Source organism: Ictalurus punctatus, chromosome 6 (assembly GCF_001660625.3).
Source record: "Ictalurus punctatus breed USDA103 chromosome 6, Coco_2.0, whole genome shotgun sequence".
Classification (NCBI taxonomy): Eukaryota; Metazoa; Chordata; class Actinopteri; order Siluriformes; family Ictaluridae; genus Ictalurus; species Ictalurus punctatus.
The window spans coordinates 8,705,346-8,724,185 of record NC_030421.2 but is presented as its reverse complement, the minus strand read 5'-3'; the positions used below and the strand labels follow the sequence as shown (position 1 = coordinate 8,724,185).

General features: G+C 40.5%; 1 protein-coding gene across 2 annotated transcripts in view; it reads right to left on the bottom strand.

Annotated features, from left to right (window-relative positions):
* Window positions 1–216: 216 nt before the first annotated feature.
* nckap1 (NCK-associated protein 1) overlaps window positions 217–18,840 on the bottom strand; it is a 69,885-nt gene continuing 51,261 nt past the window's right edge. For both annotated transcript variants that reach the window (XM_017470197.3, XM_017470198.3), the window contains exons 18-31: window positions 17,745–17,864; window positions 16,116–16,255; window positions 15,521–15,652; window positions 8,193–8,411; window positions 7,407–7,537; window positions 7,013–7,110; window positions 5,415–5,508; window positions 4,959–5,041; window positions 3,796–3,876; window positions 3,615–3,708; window positions 3,101–3,217; window positions 2,714–2,823; window positions 1,845–1,934; window positions 217–1,289 (exon numbers count right to left, since the gene is read on the bottom strand). In XM_017470197.3, coding sequence (XP_017325686.1) covers window positions 1,173–1,289; window positions 1,845–1,934; window positions 2,714–2,823; window positions 3,101–3,217; window positions 3,615–3,708; window positions 3,796–3,876; window positions 4,959–5,041; window positions 5,415–5,508; window positions 7,013–7,110; window positions 7,407–7,537; window positions 8,193–8,411; window positions 15,521–15,652; window positions 16,116–16,255; window positions 17,745–17,864 — 1,626 coding nt within the window. In that variant the 3' untranslated portion in view covers window positions 217–1,172. The remainder of the gene's footprint in view (window positions 1,290–1,844; window positions 1,935–2,713; window positions 2,824–3,100; window positions 3,218–3,614; window positions 3,709–3,795; window positions 3,877–4,958; window positions 5,042–5,414; window positions 5,509–7,012; window positions 7,111–7,406; window positions 7,538–8,192; window positions 8,412–15,520; window positions 15,653–16,115; window positions 16,256–17,744; window positions 17,865–18,840) is intronic.

The window sequence follows — 18,840 nt, the reverse complement described above, 5'->3', positions numbered from 1 at the left end:
TTAGTATTTAGCATTAATTTTTTCGTGGCCTCTCCAGGGCTCAGCTGCTTTGTTTTACATTTAGCAATTTTCACTAGGTTTGTTTTTGAGGGAATTTTTATTTTATTTTATTTTACTGTATAATTAAATGCTTCTGTTATACTGTATGACCGTTCAAAAATGTTTCGTCTTTGACCTATAGCAAGCAGTGAAAAATACGAAGTCTTGAAGCAGAAGGACAGCACACAGGGTCGAGTGCATATGACCCAATGTTTATTTAATGTTATGGAAGATACATGGTCATCTCCAAAAAAAAAAAAAATCAAAAACATATAAAATTGGTAAAAGGGAAATACGGAAGGGAGGGGAGGAAAGGGGAAAGGAGGAGCAACTTATAAACATTCAATAAATATGTACGAATGTTTATCATAACCACACAAAGTTACAATGGAGTCTCTGCAAGGCATCACCAAAGTTAGTTAAAAAATTATAATATGCTTTATACAAACACCACCATAGGCATCTTTTAGAACACGTAATTACCCACATTTCTGCTTAATCAAATGAGATGCTGTGTGTCCTATCATTATTTTGGCAAATGTGTCAAAAAAAAACAAACCATGAAACTTGTGATTAAAAAAAAAAAAGACTTCGGAGAAGGAATGCGCATATTAACCCACATAGATTAGAGCTAGGACGACACCGAAATCACTGTGTTTCATAGTGTTTTACAGCGTTTTAGCATAACGTGGTGCTTTAGTGTTTTATTACATCACCCCAGCCCACTCTCACAACACGCACAATCAAATACTTTTGTTTTTTTTCTTTTAAACCATTGCAAATTCCCTTTCCACATCCCACTCTTTAAAAAAAAAAAAAAAAAAAAAAAAAAAAAAGTATATTAAAACAAGAAAAACATCCAAAAATTATATTCAGTGTTACTATTCTTTGACAAACAAAACTTGTAGTTTCTTCTACCTGGTCAATAACGTTTTTTTTTATTTAATTTTTTTTTTTTTTTTTTAAGTTTTAAAGAAGATTTGATCCCATACGAAGTGTTGCTCCAGTAAGACTGAGAATGGTTAGAGAGGAATATTGTGTGTGTGTGTGTGTGTGTGTGTGTGTGTGTGTGTGTGTGTGTGTGTGTGTGTGTGTGTGTGTGTGTGTGTATGGGGAATGTGACTGGTCAGCTCTCACGCAGAAGCGGATACCGACTGCTTGTAGACAGCGTGGTATGCGTTCCGGAGCAGCACATACGGAAAACATGACTCCAACAGGTCCATGGTGAGGAACGGAGACTCCTGAACAATCTAGGATGAACGAACACACACACACACACAAAAATCCACGTGAGAACAGATTTCAGGGATTGGTGGTGGGTTTGCCAGTCTGCCATGGTGCTGTGTGTGTGTGTGTAAGACAGTTCTGGCACTGGGTGGAGGACACACACGAACATGTCCTCAGCCTAATCAAGACGCTCGTCACTTTCCATTACCCACCAGAGCCCAGCTGCCTGTAGATTACACTTCAAAGAGTTGCTAATCCTTCAGACAAATCCCACACAAGCTCCTCTCTGATCACAAGACGACAGATACGGATTAAATGACTGCAGATGGCTGATCAAACATAAATCCCATAAAGCTGTGTTTAAAAAAAATAAATAAAAAAATACTACAAACAGCTGTGATATTTCATATGCTCTTTCAACAGATTATGCAAAGTTTGTGTGAAGGCTCAATACGTTAGTGTTCAAAATGCTCAACACGCAAGCTCAAGCTGGTGAGGTGATTAAAATAATATTTTAAAAGAAGAGGAGTAACGGAGCATAGGCCAGACGGCAGAAAGATGGTGAAGGTGGATCTCACCATGTCGAGGAGAAGATAAACAGACTCGCGATTCCTGGTGGTGGTCTTGTCCGTCTCTTGACCGATCTTCAGCAAACTGGAGGAGGCGAGCTGAGCAAGCACACAAAAAAGCACAGATAATTAAAGGTGTCTCTCATTTTGTTAAAAGATCCCCCCCCCCCCATTTAGTATTGCCCTTCAGAAGTTACACAAGATATTTATTGACAAGATGTTTCCCAGAAGACAAAATAATAACTTACACTAATCCTGTTCAAAAGTTTACACCGGACAATAGCAAGTCGATCTATCGAGATATATATATTATATATATAGATGCTTACAGATCTAACTGTGTCTGTATATTAACTGGTCTAAAGCCAATACTGTTATAAACTCATTTAAAAGTAAAATGTACACTGCTCACAGTTTGAGCAGCCATGTTGATCTGACGTCACTCCAGAAACGAGTTTACGAGTTAAATTTTGCAAGCTGAGAGCGTGTTTTTCCAGGTCGTCGGAGGGGAATTACAAGTTACAAGCCACTTCATCTTGTTACAGCATTAGATTTATAGCAAAAGAAGGGGAGAATGAGCCAGAGAGTGAGAGACCAGGAGTGAGTGTGTGTGTGTGTGTGTGTGTGTGTGTGTGTGTGTGTGTGTGTGTGTGTGAGTGAGAGAGCACTAGTTTTGTCCTTCTTCGTTTTCCCCCTTCTGTCAAACATGTCGTTTGACTCGAGAACAACTGCACGCCTGACAAACTGATTCGAGTTTGTGCCAGTCCAGCACCAAGGCTAAGAACAGCTGCACCGAATAACTGAAACTGGCTTATATTTCACTGATTTAACAAAGGAACTTGTTTAAGTTGATGAACGTGTAGAGGTGGTGAACTCACGGCGAGGAACTCCTTCAGACGGTCCTCAATGCTGCCCTTATGGATGGTGAAGAGAGCAGCAGCAATCTGGTTAATCGCCTTCGCCAGGCAGTGGATGTTGTTGCAGTGCCCTAAAATACATGAACACCAAAGGATGAGTCAAAAGATGAGCCGAGTTCATTTTTATATAAAAAGTAGTTCACTATGGGTCCTGAAATGGACTTCACACACACACACACACACACACACACACACACACACACACACACATATATATATATACAATAATATGGTTCTGGTTCACTACCAAGAACCGTCTTTATGTCATCACTTGTCAAAAACATTCAGCTGTATTCAATGTATTGCTTAATAATTGCTATTTAAAGCCATTCTTTCCATCATGGATACCTTCGATTGCAGGGCTGTACTGAGACATGACGTTGCTCGCTAGGGTCGGCAGAGAGACGGCCACAAACACCATCAGCAGGCAGGCGATCTTGTACTCCTCCTCGGGGCTGATGTTTTCTGTTATCACAGGGAAAAAAAAGGGGGGAGAGGGTGACTCCCACCAATCCTTCGCAACACACCTTTATTTTGGCTCAGAAAATGACAAAGCAGAAACTGCTAGGAGAAAACGTTTTCTCTCGGCAGGCCCGGAGTTGGAGGTGCCAAGAAAAACGCTGCTAATGTCCAACAATTAACTTGTATTTGTATTAGAACAACCCTCTGGGAGCGAGTTGGGGATGTGGAGTTTGGCTTTGATGCTCTGTTTTGTCAGTAATCAATGGAGAACTGTCTTACAACGACGAACGGGCCAAGTCAAAAATGTTCTTTTGCATACTCTGAGAACTGACATTATTATTATTATTATTATTATTATTATTATTATTATAATAATTAGAGAGATCTACAGAATTCTTACCAGACTTTTGGGAGGACAGAGCCACAACAAGAGCAGGATCGATCTCACAGGGCAAACCTGCTGCTGAGGACAGCTCATACACGTTCATGGCCACCTGAGAACAAGACACAGAATGTTACCTCTGCTGTAACAGTCTCAGAGACTGTGTGTGCACGTTTGCTGGTAAGTGGCAGGTTGTTACCTTCATGTCTGTTTCACGGGGAATGTGATCCTTAAAATCCTCCACAGAGCTGACCAAGAAAGGAATGTGGCAGGAGAGAACCTTCAGAAGACAGAGGTAGATATCAGAATATCTCAATCTTTTAAGCTTGTGAGATCATGTGCAAAAAAACTGTGTTCTCTCTCTCCCTCTGTATTTTCTTTTTGCTGGGGAGAGGCGGAGCTTAGTCTGCCTTTTATCTAGCTGTCAGTGCAGACCAGTGTTGCCAACTTAGCCACTTTTCAGACCCCTTTAGCAACTTTTTTTTGCCAAAAAAAAAAAACAACCAAAAAAACGCCTAAGGACAAATCTAGCGACTTTTTGGACAAACCTTAGTGAATTTCCAAATATCACCAGTACTGTCCTGCAAGCGTGAGGTCTTGCTTTCCCGCTGCACTCACACCCCTCTCTGCGTCTGCTCTATTCAGTGAGGGGCTGAGAGCCGGAGATTTAACAAAGTCATGGATAATGAGACGCGCCCTTCCTGCCAATTTATAACATTCCCATGCGAATGTTTTTTAGAATGCAAGATGTATGTAATGCAACATTTTAAATAGTCCACGTTATTACAGCCTAGTTCTCTTGTTCAAAGTAGTTATAGTGTTCAGAAACATTTTACATCATTCATGTTCCATACCTGTCCGTTATATAGTTTTATAAAAGTTATTTTAAAAAACATAGGTTATGAAAAGTAATTAAAAAAGTAAAAAAAAATCTATCTATCTATCAAAAACAGATTATAGATTAGGTATATATAGATAGATAGATAGATTTTATATAGAATAGATAATCATTAATACCCGGTGTCCTCCAATATGGGGCATGACATATGATAGGGAAGGCTTGGGGGGGCTTTAGCTGCAAAAGGTTGAGAACCTCTGATACAGGATACAAATTATGCTAACAAGAAACAGGTACTACGAGAGACAACGTATTTTCATTGCTTTTAAAGCTGCGGACTTACTGACATTTAAATCGTCCAACTTGATAGCTATAGCGATAGACCGAATCTATCAGTAATGTCCGATACCATAAATGGTGTTGAGCCTAGTAAATAAATAAAATCCACAAGATGAGACTCCAGTTATAACTTCACCCTGTCACTGTGGCCTGTGACAAGGATTAGGGCGTGGAGTCACACTTACATCTCGGAGCGCCTCCTGTGCCAGCGAGCGGAAGGACAGAATGACTCCAATGATGGTCATCCTCTTAAGCACACTGTCCACAGCTAAAGGAAACAGAAGACATCAGACATTAAATGCTAAACAGCAAGCAGTCCCGATTCTAAACCAGCACTCTCTTTCAAAACAAATGCCTGAACGACTCCTTCAGGTCCAGGGAATTGGACCGGCACACTTCCTGATACATTCTGACTTTTTTGAAAGTCCATGCAGTTGTAGAGAAAGCGGTTTGCATTGGCCCATGGAGCACACATTTACAAGTTGTCACCTAGCTCAGAATTTTGTCCCCAGTGATCCATGTGTAAGACGGTAAAACAAGGTGTTACAGCACCAACCATATGAAGCACGCCAAGTTAACTGTTAGCACCTTGCGGCAGCACCCTCCCCCGCACCCCAGACAGCGGTTCAGCGAACACTCACATGTGAGTCTCTTGAAGAGTGCTGCCATGTGGTCAGGTTTGTCAAAGCTAGTCCTCATCTGGGTCAGAACCTCCACGTTCTCCACCACCAGTTTCTGTAGAATAAAACACAAGATAAAAGGTAAAACGAGGCCAACCAATGTCTCTCCTCTCTAGAGAGACCCATAGCCCTGGATTAGAAGAAACTGAACTCTTCTCTGGTTGAGGACAGAAGAAACAAATAATATGATCAAGTGTCCAGCTTGCATATCTCGGAATTGTTTACTCTGATCACCTACTCGTGTGTTCAAATATGTTTCACATTAAGCAAACACAGTGTTGTGTAAAGAGTGAGACCATGAACCAAACAAAAAAAATAAAAAATCTGGCAAAACTATCCTTTCCAACCGTAAATTAGTTTCAGGTGCGGAAAAAGCTTGCATGTTAGAAAAACATAAATCTTTCACACATTTCCACTGTCCAAAGAGAGAATATATGATTATGATATTGGGTTTCAAATTATTTGAGTATGTTGACATTCACACAACAATAAAAAATAAAATAAATCCTGTAAAACAACCCATAAAAAGTAACCATTATGATACAATAAACTCCATGTTTCTATTTAAAACAGGATTACTTTAATGCATGTAAACTTCATTAGAGTAAAGAGTGTGTTTAGTGTTCATCCACTGTGTTACCCAAGGAGCGAGAGGGAAATATTGTACCAAATACAGTTACAGGTACATCCGTCCTTCTGGCTGTGGGAATCATGTCATTAAGGAATACACCAAGGAGAGATGGATGGAGACTGCTCTCAGCAGCTGGAGAAGCCAACAGAGAGAAGCAGACCAGCTACTGGGTTTCTCCACATCTTCCTGCACAATTAATACCTGGAGATAGCTCAACATGATATTTAATATTTTCAGGACTTGAGGACACAACACCTGTAATACCTCGACATGGCCTGTGTGACCATTTAAGAGCACACAGTCATGACCTTTCTTACATCACAATTAGCTAAACCTCAGAAACGGTGACCATGAGGTGTAAGACTTAAAAATGCCAAAATATGACCTGGAGCCACTGCATCGACACCGTCAATCACTGTAGTCACTGTCCTTAATTTTTTTTTTTTTTATACCTGAAAACAACTGACCATTACCTTTAAAATCTGAGGACACATGGCCATGACCTTTAATATCTTCAGAACACCTGACACTTTATCACCTGAAGAGACTTGGCTATAACTTCAAACACCTGGGGAAACCTGGTCATTACCTTTAATACTTGAGGAAACTACACCTTGTCCTAGAATATCCTTTAATATCCCAAAACACCTAAACATAACCTGTGGACCCTTCAACATGACCTATTAATTTTACCTGGGGACACTTTGTCCTGACCTGTACTACTTGGAGACACTTGAACATAAGCTTTGCACACCTATGGCATGTTCGATAACATCTAACAGCATTGCTCTCAGTGGACTGAAGTGCTTTCATGAGCTTTAATACCAGACAACTCCTAAACGTGACATAGGGATATTGCCTTGTGACACATTAATAACCAAGGCTCTTCTAAAATCTCCATCAGCTTCACCACTGATGACCTCCTCACCTTGAGCTCAGCCACCTGGGAGGAGATGTGCCACATCAGGCTCTCACTGAGGAACTTCATTCCATATGGACCCAGAAGCTCAGAGAGCGACCGCATTTCTGAATTACAGACAGAAGACAGACAATTCAGACTGTCACCAAAAGCAAAACACCAGAATGATGATCTCATGATGCATGATTCATGAAACACTTCACACAAAAATGCTAATAAATAAATAAATAAATAAATAAATAAATAGAAGACTGCGAGCAGAACATTCTAATTACACAAACATCTTGAACAGGAACTCCAAAATAAGGTAAAAAGTCAAATCAGTGCTAAATTATAATTTGTCTTTCTTAAATTCTTTAAGATTATTAGTAATGTTAGTAGTGAACCATTTTGGAGAGGTTACCAGAAATGTCAGAATACTCCTCGGCATTGAAGGTGAGCTCGTTCTCAGTTGGAAGATTGACGAATGCTTTCATGGCAGGGAAGTAAGCTATGTGGCCGTTGCTCACCTGCCGAAGCAAAGTCTCCAGATACCTGTGAAAAGAATCAGCACACCTTTAACATGGTTGAATGTTGCAGATTTATAGTCTTAACTGTAAAACTATTTGTAGATGTTTATAAACTCAAATGATTGCAATTGTAGAAGAAAAAATATTGTTATTGGCCAGCTGTACGGCTACATAGGGACTTATTCCCCACCTCAAGTCCTGCTGATGAAAAGAAGTAGGGGTCACTGCCATTAAACCTCACTTGCCCTTGTTTTCATTCTTGTTGTTTCAGTCTTATCACAATGTTTTGTGCATTATTTAACCAATGCACACTAATTCCTGTTGTTAAAGAGTCTGTCAGACCACATCAGGTGTATGAAATACACATAGTCTAGACCACAGTGACATCTGTATTAATGCGTGTGCTGATTTCAGCATTAACATTATGGGTTCCAAAACTGCGCCTTGAGGTATACCATTAACTCCTACTCCTATTAAATTTTTTTTTTTTTTTTAAGTACTGGAATGCTGATGGTAATGCTAAAGCAATGTGTAAGAATTAGTTAGGAACACTCTTCAGCTGATCTTAATGCTTCAGGATCTAGGTTATAGTTAAGATTAGACTACAAATAAGTGCTGAAATTTGGAGTGTTTTAGCCATACAGCCATAGTTACAGTGTATATGTGCATGTCTGGCCCACCAGTTAGTGTAGAGGCTGGTGATGGTTGGCTCTCCATGGCTGTCCAGGTGTTGTGTCTGCTGCAACAGCACATTGTTAAACACTCTGGTTATGTCAATCTGGACATAGTTCTCGATGGACTGCAGCACAGTCATGTAGGCTCGCACGCTGGTCAAGAGCTCAGATGGCTTTGCAATCTCCTGTGTGGCCTGGTTATACATGGTCATTCCAACTATGGACCTGAAAGAATCAAGATGATGACGACGATGATATTTGAGTAATAATAAAAGATCAGCATGTACGTTTGCATGTACTGTGCACAAAATGGCTTACAAAGTCAAATATACATAAGTAAGCAGTTGATTTGGCAAAGTTATATTCCTCAAAACTAGATCATACCATTCATCAGTAACATAAGCCAAAAATTTTTGCTTAAACAGCTACAGATGAATTTGATAATGTATTTACAGACATATTAACTATCTACTCACTGCTAGTTATTATAGTAACAATCTTCTTTAGTAAGTAAGCTTACTAGCATAATTAATCTCGTGTGGATTATCTCAAGTCTTTTTTCAGATCTTTTCCTCTCTGCAGTTTTGTAATACACTTGTTCTGAGACAATGGCTTATACCATCATATTTATCATTTCTACATAATTTTCAACATTATGCAACTTATAATGATTTCTCCAGTGCCAAAATTATTCAACCCCCTGAACAGAATCCCTCCAAACAGCAAATATGCAAAACAGGGGTTGTCTCAAGCACACCTGATGCAACTAACCAAAGGCTTCATAGTTGCACGAGGTGTGCTTGAGCTGGAACACATGAAATACCTGAACTGGCAAGGCCAGAAAATATAAGAAATACCTGGACGGGGCAGAGAAAGGAAGAGTTGTGAAAAACCCTTAAGTGACTGCAAAAGACCTGCAGCAAGACTCTGTGGCAACAGGCACTGAGGTTTCAGTGAGCACAGTAAGGCGCATACCAAATGCAGAAGGTTTCCATGCCAGAACCCCAAGATGTACACCACTATTGACCCAAAAGCACAAGAAAAGTCGCCTCAAAATCATATAAATAAGGGACAGAAGTTTTGGGATTCTGTTCTGTGGAGCGATCTTTTCGGCACAAAGGTTTAGCGATATGTCTGGAGGAAGAAAAATGAAGAAAGAACACTCTGTCCACAGTCAAGCATGGTGGTGGCTCAGTGATGCTCTGGGGCTGCTTTGCATCCTCTGGCACTGGAAACCTGCAGCGTGTGGAAGGCGAGATGGATTCACTGAAGTATCAGGAAATCCTAGGTGAAAATGTCATGCTGTCTGTGAGGAAGCTGAAGCTTGGGCATCATTGGACCTTCCAACAGGACAATGATCCCAAGTATACCTCAAATTCCACCAAGGCTTGGGTGCAGAAGTAGTCCTGGAAGACTCTTTTGAGTCTTTTGAAGAAGGATTTGAAGAAGGCGGTTGCAGCACGCAAACCCAATATTACTGAACTGGAGGCCATTGCTCATGAGGAATGGGCTAAGATTCCTCAAGAATGCTGCCAGAAGCTGTACACTTCATTTGCAGCAGGACCTAACAGCAAAAGCATGCTCTACTAAGTACTAAAGATGCTTGCCTCAAAGCGGTTGAATAATTGAGACTGGAGAAGTCATTATAAGTTGCATTTTCAGTTAAATTTGGGGAAAACACTTGAAGCTTTCAATGTGTTGAACTATTTCTATTGTTTTTGTTTGATATGATTTTGACAAGAAACCTGATTTGCAGTGGGGGTTGAATAAATTTGATTGCAACTGTAGTAGGGAGCAGTGCTAACAGAGCCTCATCGGCGAGAAGCATGAGCATTTAAAAGGGTTCACAGACGTGGCCAGCCTAAACGCGTCAGAGTCTCTGAACCCTGCAGTGGAAAATACCTGTTATTCCTCAGCGCGTGTTTATGTGCTTGGACAGGGCTTGGATTTGGAGGCATGTCAAAAGTCAACTCTAACCCAAACTCCTGTCAGCTATGCCAATAAATCACAGGTGGAACAATAAAGCCCAAAAGGGCCCTTTACGCTCATTTTCCAATTTGTGGTTTAATTAAACAGCGAGCTGTATGTTTCTCTGAAATAAAACGTAGTAAAACCTCTCTGTGAGGAAAAGAAATGGACAGCACCAGTATTAACAGTGAGAGCAGGATAACATGAGTACTGTGATAGACAAGAGAACTGTGCGTGTGCTAGCAGGCTGTCAAAGCATGCAAGTTTATATGAGCTGGACTTGGATGTGCACTTGGAAATCATCAAGGAAAAACCTGTTTCAAGTAAGATTACTGAGGTCCGGGTGTAAAAATGGGAGTCAAATATATTTCAAAGACAGTATTATTTTAATGCAACATACATGCAATTGTTGATTTTACCATGGTAAAATAACATTGTGAACAAAGGGAAAAGCCCACTTGCATCTATATTTAAATGGCTTGAGTGACCTTTTGAGGTATGAGAGGTGCTCGCACACACAGGGACATGATTCATCTAGCCTCACTGTTTCGACAGAGCTTTACTTAATGTCAGAGATAAGGCTGAGATTGAAGTCAGACCAGAGGAGATGCTTATGTCATTCTTAGTTTAATCTTTTTTCCTATTTTAGATATGTGATACATCAGGTACATTTACCTGTGTGGTCTCTTCATTCTATGCATATACAGTGCCCTCCACTAATATTGGCACCCTTGGTAAATATGAGCAAAGAAGGCTGTGAAAATTGTCTTTATTGTTTAACCTTCTGTTAAAAAAAAATTCACAAAAATACTCTGCTCTCATGGATATCAAACAATTGCAAAACATACACACACACACACATATATATATATATATAAATAAATTATATATATATATATATATATATATAAAGAACTTTGTTAAATATAGGTGTGCAACAATTATTGTCACCCCTATGAATTCATATGAGAAAAATATATTTGACATATATTCCCACTGATATTTAAAAAAAAATGTGTGCAGCTGGGTGATGGGTGACTAGGAACAGGAAATTGTTCAACCATGACTTCCCGTTTCACAGGGATATAAATATAAGGAAACACACAGGCAAAATTCCCCAAAGTCATTCATAACAATGGGTAAGACCAAGGAATATAAATGTGTTGTGCAGCAAAAGGTTGTTGAGCTTCACAAAATGGGAAGTGGCTATAAGAAAATAGCATAAGCATTGAAAATGCCCATTTCCACCATCAGGGCAATAATTAAGAAGTTCCAGTTAACTGGAAATGTTATGAAGCAACCTGGAATTGGACATGTGTCTATATTGTCTTGACGCACTGTGAAGAGGATGGTTCGAGTGGCCAAAAAAATCTCCAAGGATCACAGCTGGAGAATTGCAGAAGTTAGATGCGTCTTGGGGTCAGAAAGTCTCCAAAACTACAATCTGAAGTCACCTACATCACCACAAGTTGTCTGGAAGGGGTTCAAGAAAAACGCCTCTACTCTCATCCAAAAACAAACTCAAGCGTTTTCAGTTTGCCAGACACTACTGGAACTTCAAATGGGATCGGGTTCTACGTTCAGATGAAACCAAAATAGAGCTTTTTGGCAATAAATACCAGAGGTGGTTCTGGTGCCACAGAGAGGTAGCCATATGGAAAAGTACCTCATGCCCATGGTTAAATATGGTGGTGGCGCTTTAATGTTTTGGGGCTGTTTTTCTGCCAGAGGACCTGGACATTGTTAGGATACATGGCATCATGGACTCTATCAAATATCAACAGATATTAAATGAAAACCTGACCCTCTCTGCCAGAAAGCTTCAAATGGGCCGTGGTTGGATCTTCCAGCAGGACAATGATCCAAAACATACATTATCCACTCATGTATATAAACAAGGTTTTACACATCTGTATATATTCAAATTTGCATTCACCTGTACATACATTGAGGTGTCCATAGTGTACATATTACCATTATTATTATTTTTTTTTACTACTCTAATTCTTATTTTTCTATTCCTATTGTATATACAGTATCTCACAAAAGTGAGTACACCCCTCACATTTTTGTACATATTTGATTATATATTTTAATGTGACAACACTGAAGAAATGACACTTTGCTACAATGTAAAGTAGTGAGTGTACAGCTTGTGTAACAGTGTGAATTTGCTGTCCCCTCAAAATAACTCAACACACAGCCACTAATGTCTAAACCGCTGGCCACAAAAGGGAGTACACCCCTAAGTGAAAATGTCCAAATTGGGCCCAAAGTGTCAATATTTTGTGTGGCCAACATTATTTTCCAGCACTGCTTTAACCCTCTTGGGCATGGAGTTCACCAGAGCTTCACAGGTTACCACTGGAGTCCTCTTCCACTCCTCCATGACGACATCATGGATGTCGACTTCACCTTCCGTTTGAGGATGCCCCACAGATGCTCAATAGGGTTTAGGTCTGGAGACATTTTTGGCCAGTCCATCATCTTCACCCTCAGCTTCTTTAGCAAGGTAGTGGTCGTCTTGGAGGTGTGTTTGTGGTCATTATCATGATGGAATACTGCCCTGTGGCCCAGTCTCCGAAGGGAGGCTATCATGCTCTGCTTCAGTATGTCACAGTACATGTTGGCATTCATGGTTCCCTCAATGAACTGTAGCTCCCAGTGCCGGCAGCACTCATGCAGCCCCGGACCATGACACGCCCACCACCATGCTTGACTGTAGGCAAGACACACTTGTCTTAGTACTCCTCAACTGGTTGCCGCCACACGCGCTTGACACCATCTGAATCAAGTTTATCTTGGTCTCATCAGACCACAGGACATGGTTCCAGTAATCCATGTCCTTAGTCTGCTTGTGTTTAGCAAACTGTTTGTGGGCTTGCTTGTGGATCATCTTTAGAAGAGGCTTCCTTCTGGGACGACAGCCATGCAGACCAATTTAATTCAGTGTGCGGCGTATGGTCTGAGCACTGACAGGCTGACCGCCCACCCCTTCAACCTCTGCAGCAATGCTGGCAGCACTCATATGTCTATTTCCCCAAAGTCAAACTCTGGGTATGATGCTGAGCACGTGCACTCAACTTCTTTGGTCGACCATGGCGAGGCCTGTTCTGAGTGGGACCTGTCCTGTTAAACCGCTGTAGGGTCTTGGCCACCATGCTGCAGCTCAGTGTCAGGGTCTTGGCAATCTTTTTACAGCCTAGGCCATCTTTATGTAGAGCAACAATTCTTTTTTTCAGATCCTCAGAGAGTTCTTTGCCATGTGGTGCCATGTTGAACTTCCAGTGACCAGTATAAGGGAGTGTGAGAGCGATGACACCAAATTTAACACACCTGCTCCCCATTCACATCTGAGACCTTGTAACACTAACAAGTCACTTGACACCGGGGAGGGAAAATAGCTAATTGGGCCCAATTTGGACATTTTCACTTAGAGGTGTACTCACTTTTGTTGCCAGCGGTTTAGACATTAATGGCTGTGTGTTGAGTTATTTTGAGGGGACAGCACACTGTTACACAAGCTGTACACTCACTACTTTACAATGTAGCAAAGTGTCATTTCTTCAGTGTTGTCACATGAAAAGATAGAATCAAATATTTACAAAAATGTGAGGGGTGTACTCACTTTTGTGAGATACTGTATATTTTTTAGATACTTTATTTCAGTTCTATTCCTATTTAATGTGTATTCTTTCCTATCTTTTGTTTGTGTAACTGAGCTGTTGTAACGAGGGAATTTCCCCAGTGAGGGATCAAGAAATGTTATCTTATCAAAATCAACACAAAAATGGTTTACTGACCACAAATTCAAAGTCCTGCCATGGCCATCCCAGTCCCCTGACCTGAAACCCAGAGAAAACCTGTGGGGTGAACTGAAGAGGAGAGTCCACCAGCGTGGACCTCGACATTTGAAGGGTCTGGAGAGATTCTGTATGGAGGAATGGTCTCAGATCCCTTGCCATGTATTCTCCAACCTCATCAGGCATTATAGGAGAAGACTCAGAGCTGTTATCTTGGCAAAGGGACGTAGCACAAAGTACTGACTAAAAGGGTGCCAATAATTGTTGCACACCTATACATATATTTTTTTGATAAACCTTTGTTGTGTTTACAATTGTCTGATTGTTGCACACCTATACATATATTTATATACCAATAATTGTTGCACACCTATACATATATTTTTTTGATAAACCTTTGTTGTGTTTACAATTGTCTGATATCCATGAGAGCAGAGCAGTTTTGTGATTTTTTTTTAAACAAAAGAGCAAAAAGTTAATTATATATATACACACACACATATACATACATACATACATACATATATATATACATATATATATATATATATATGTGTGTGTGTGCGTATGTGTGTGTATATATATATATATATATATATATATATATATATATATATATATAGATAGATAGATATATATAAACAAAGAGATGCACCAATACTAAATTTCTCAGCTGATACTGATTATTCAGAGTGATAACGGCTGATACCGATAGTTCTGCCTTTTATGCATTCTTTTAAATGAATAATAATTCTACAATTCTGCAGGAAATGCAAATAAAAACTATTCTTTCCATTTCAACAAGTTTGTTCACAGTAACAGGTCTCATAAACAGAAAACACGTTACTCTAATTAACATTAACACATAAACTAAATTCTGAAGATTAAAGTAAGATTTCTTAACTTGAATTTTATTCATTCATTAACAGAATTAATTGACTGAATTTTACAAAAGCATTGGAGAACTCTCGTCTCCCATAAAATGTTAGCTACGCAGAGATTACAGAGTTTATAAACTGAAGTTTTGTTGTCAGTTGACACAAGACACAGCACGAAACTTTTTTTATTGAGAGGATTTAATCGGCCCTGCTCATCGGATGTTTTTAAACTTTAAACATCGGTCGATGGTCCATAGCGTGAAAAATAGCCTTTATCGTCCAATACATCAGTGCATCTATAATTTAATAAATTATATATAATATAATTTCTAAAATTAGAGATGCACCGATGTATTGACCGATAAAGGCTATTTTTCATAACACAAACATGTGCAGGTAATGAGAGTTCCAATGAGTTCAAATGTCACATCCATATTACTCATGTTGGACATTATGGTGGTTGTTACTGGTAGAGTTGTTACAGTATCACAGTGTATGATCACACGATTATCTCACCAGTGGCTTTTTGAAAATACATTTCCATCTACCTATTCATGCTTTCGTCAAAGTAAAAATTCCTAACTGCAGTGGATTCCATCTGTTTTGTGTCCAGCTGCGATTGGCTTTTACAGCAAGGAGATGGTAAAGCAAGGAAAGTTTAAGAGGAGGGGAAAGAGAGACTCACTTGGTGAAGCGGATCTCCAGGTGGGAGGTCAGATACTCGCGTGGGGTGAAGGTGTGCTCCCAGACCACCATGTTGGGTACATAGTTGATGGAGAAGCAAAGTTCTGACAGTGCGGTGTGCAGCTTATCCAAGCTAGGAACATAAAAAAACAACCTTGCTGTCAGACCGCAGCTAGCATTAAAAAGTAATTTTCTTCAGATTAAAGAGACAGAATGAAGCTTGGCCCCGAACAGAGCATGGCAAAAGTTGTATTATATATTAAATATCCCACTTCCACTGAGGTATTGAGTCAGGGATCATGGTCTATCCTCTTTCTATTTAGTGGAGGATCTGTGCATGCATGAGTGTGTGTGGTGTGGTATATAGGTTTCAGGCCTGATTAAGTAGCAGAGACCACCAGCAGGCTGGATTAAGATGAACTGGTATTGGCACACAAGGAGAGGATTTTTGAAGTGTGTAGTGCCAAGTACTGGAGTTATCATGATTGTGTGTGCTGATTTTAACACTTGGCACATAAGTTATGTGTTGAATTGACTGATGTACCAATGATGACATGTGTGTGTGCATGGGCCATTGAGAGTCAGGTGCTGCTTACTTGGTGACAAGCAATCTGTTCTTCCTCATGCTCTCCACTCCAGGCTTCTCTCGCTCTGGCTCTCCCTTCTTCCCAGTCTGCTTCTTGGACTTTTTGTTCACGGCCTGACTGATGGTTTTGGCGCAGTGTTTTGGCAGTAGCTGCAAGGTTGAGGGGGAAACAGGAAAAAGGGCCCCCTTCACTTTTTATACCAATGAGCAAGCAAAGAGACAAGAGCAGCATACTCTGGAAGAGTTACGAGTCCTTGTGCTGTTTGCTTATATTATTACAAAAACACAGACAAGGAGAGATCTCTGAGCATTATCTCAAGAGGAGGGGAGGGTTTGATGTATGCACCTGGCTGAGGAGCGAACATCTGGGGAAGTTTTGCTTTCCTAAAGCTCCACAATTTTTTTGGTGTTAAGAAAGTGAGGTTGCCAAAGGGCAAATGTGTTCCACATAAGGCTGCAGAAACCTTCATAAGTCGGCAAATTTCTTGTCTGGTAACATGCCACTTAACTAAGAAGACAATTTGCCATGAAGGACAACCTAGGAGAAAGGAGAAACGTCTCCCTTACTCCAAATGTAGCTGATCAGCCAAGACATTTTGGGTGTCTAAAGTTTGCTTAAAGTTTTGCACTGGAGCTACAAAGCTAATGTAGCTAACAAATAAGGAAGCCTGTAGTCACTGAATTTGCAAAATGCCTTTTGAGGTAATATCATCTGATTAAAGGTTAAAAGTAGGGGTTATAGTATTTGTGGCCAAATTAAAAGGTCAGGCCGATCAGATGTCAGATGGTGTTTTGGTGGAAGTTAGAGCTTTAGGGTCAGGGTTTATGGAAGGTGAAATAAAGGTGTAAATAATGGTGTTTATGGGGCAGTTAATAGTTAAGAATAAGGACCATCATGATTATGGGGTATAAGGACCATGGTGTTTATGATGTTAATGGTTAAGGATAGGGGTTATGGTGTTTAGGATAGATTGATGGTTATGGATAAAGGCCATGGTGCTTAGGGTAGGATAAGGGTCATGGTGCTTAGGGGAGGTTAATGGTTCAGGATAAGGGTTATGGTGTTCATGGTAGGATAAGGGTCATGGTGCTTGGGGAGGCTAATGGTTCAGGATAAAGGTTGTGCTGTTTAGGGGAGGTTAATTTTTAAGGATAAGGGCCATGGTGTTTAAGGTGCAATACTGGTTAAAGATAGGAGTCATGGTGTTATGGTAAGTTAATGGTTAAGGATGATCATCGTGGTGTTCGTGGAAGGTTCATGGTTAAGGATAATCATTGTGTTTAGAGGGTGATACTGGTTAAGGAAGGGTCATGGTGTTTATGCTGAGGTTAATGGTTAAGGATAAGGATCATGGTATTTATGGGGGTTTATGGTTAAGGATACAGTTTTAGGTGAACTGAGGTTCACCTAAAACTGTGAACCTAAAAAGAGGTTCATTTTATTCAGGGGTTAAAGGTTATGGATAAAGGTCATGATGATTATGAGGTGGGTAGTGGTTAAGAATCAGGGTGATGGTGTTTGGGGAGAGGTTAGATGTTAAGAATCAGGATCAGTGTGATGGTGTTTGGGCAGAGGTTAGTGGTTAAGAATCAGGGTGATGGTGTTTAAGGGGAGGTTAAAGGGCAGGGTAATACTGACCTGGTCACTCAGGGTGCACTGCTCTGTGCAGATGTCAGTGATAAGGTTGCGAGCCTGTTTGGCCATCTCATCCAGAAACATGTTACACAGAGACAGACTGCGATCACCAATATGGTGCCTCTGCATGAGCGAAAAACAGAAGGCAAATGTCTTTAGCTATTCAAACTTTGCTCACATTTCTCTGTCCCTGTCATTCAACATCCTATTATCCACTTTCATAAACCCCCCCACCCCCCACTCTGTCTTTCTCTCCCGCTTGCAAGGTGTAGAAGGAATTCAGCAACTTGTCTCCCCACAGAACAAGAACACACTCCAATTCAATAATCTATATTCCTCTATAAAAGAGGAATGAACGAGTGAAATTTCTGTCTTCGTTCTCCACTTGTTGCATATGAAATCGCATCAGGTCGGATGCCCAACATGGACTTGAGACAGTGCCAAAGCAACAGCCACTCTGATACTCCCTCAAGCGCCTGTTCTTTTACTATAAACCACTTTGTAAAAAAGAAGAGGTTCCTCGTAAGGATGGAAATATTTCTGGAAACTTCTAATGCCTTTCCAACATAAACAAAGGCTGCAGCTGTCCAAAGCCGTGAAGTGGCCATAGGAAGAGGCAAATTTCAGAGCTGCTGAGAGAGGGTGTTTCATGTTTGAACAAGGGAAACCCAAGCCACCTAACCCATCATAAATCTCTTTTATTCTTCTGGGACAGTTCGGCCTGCCCAGTCCTGTCGCGGTAATCGCACGGCCTGTGTGAGTGCGCATTTACACGCTCGTTTAAGCCTGTTTTCGGGGGGAAAACAAAACAAAAACAAAAAAAAACACACGCCTGTTTACCAGATCTGATCAGGGGATGGAGGCAGACTGACCAATGCCGAGTGCAGCCAGTGGAACAGGAAGCTGTTGAGCTTGTGTTGAGGAACATTTAACCCATAGAAGCACTGTTAGCCCTGCCAGTGTACGCTTCAATTAGCGACAGAATAAAGCAAGCATTTCAGCATGCATTTTCCACACAACCTTTCTACATACTCATAAAATGTCAGACAGACAGAGGGAGAAAAAGAAGAAACAGGAGAATAAGAAGGCAGGGAAATCT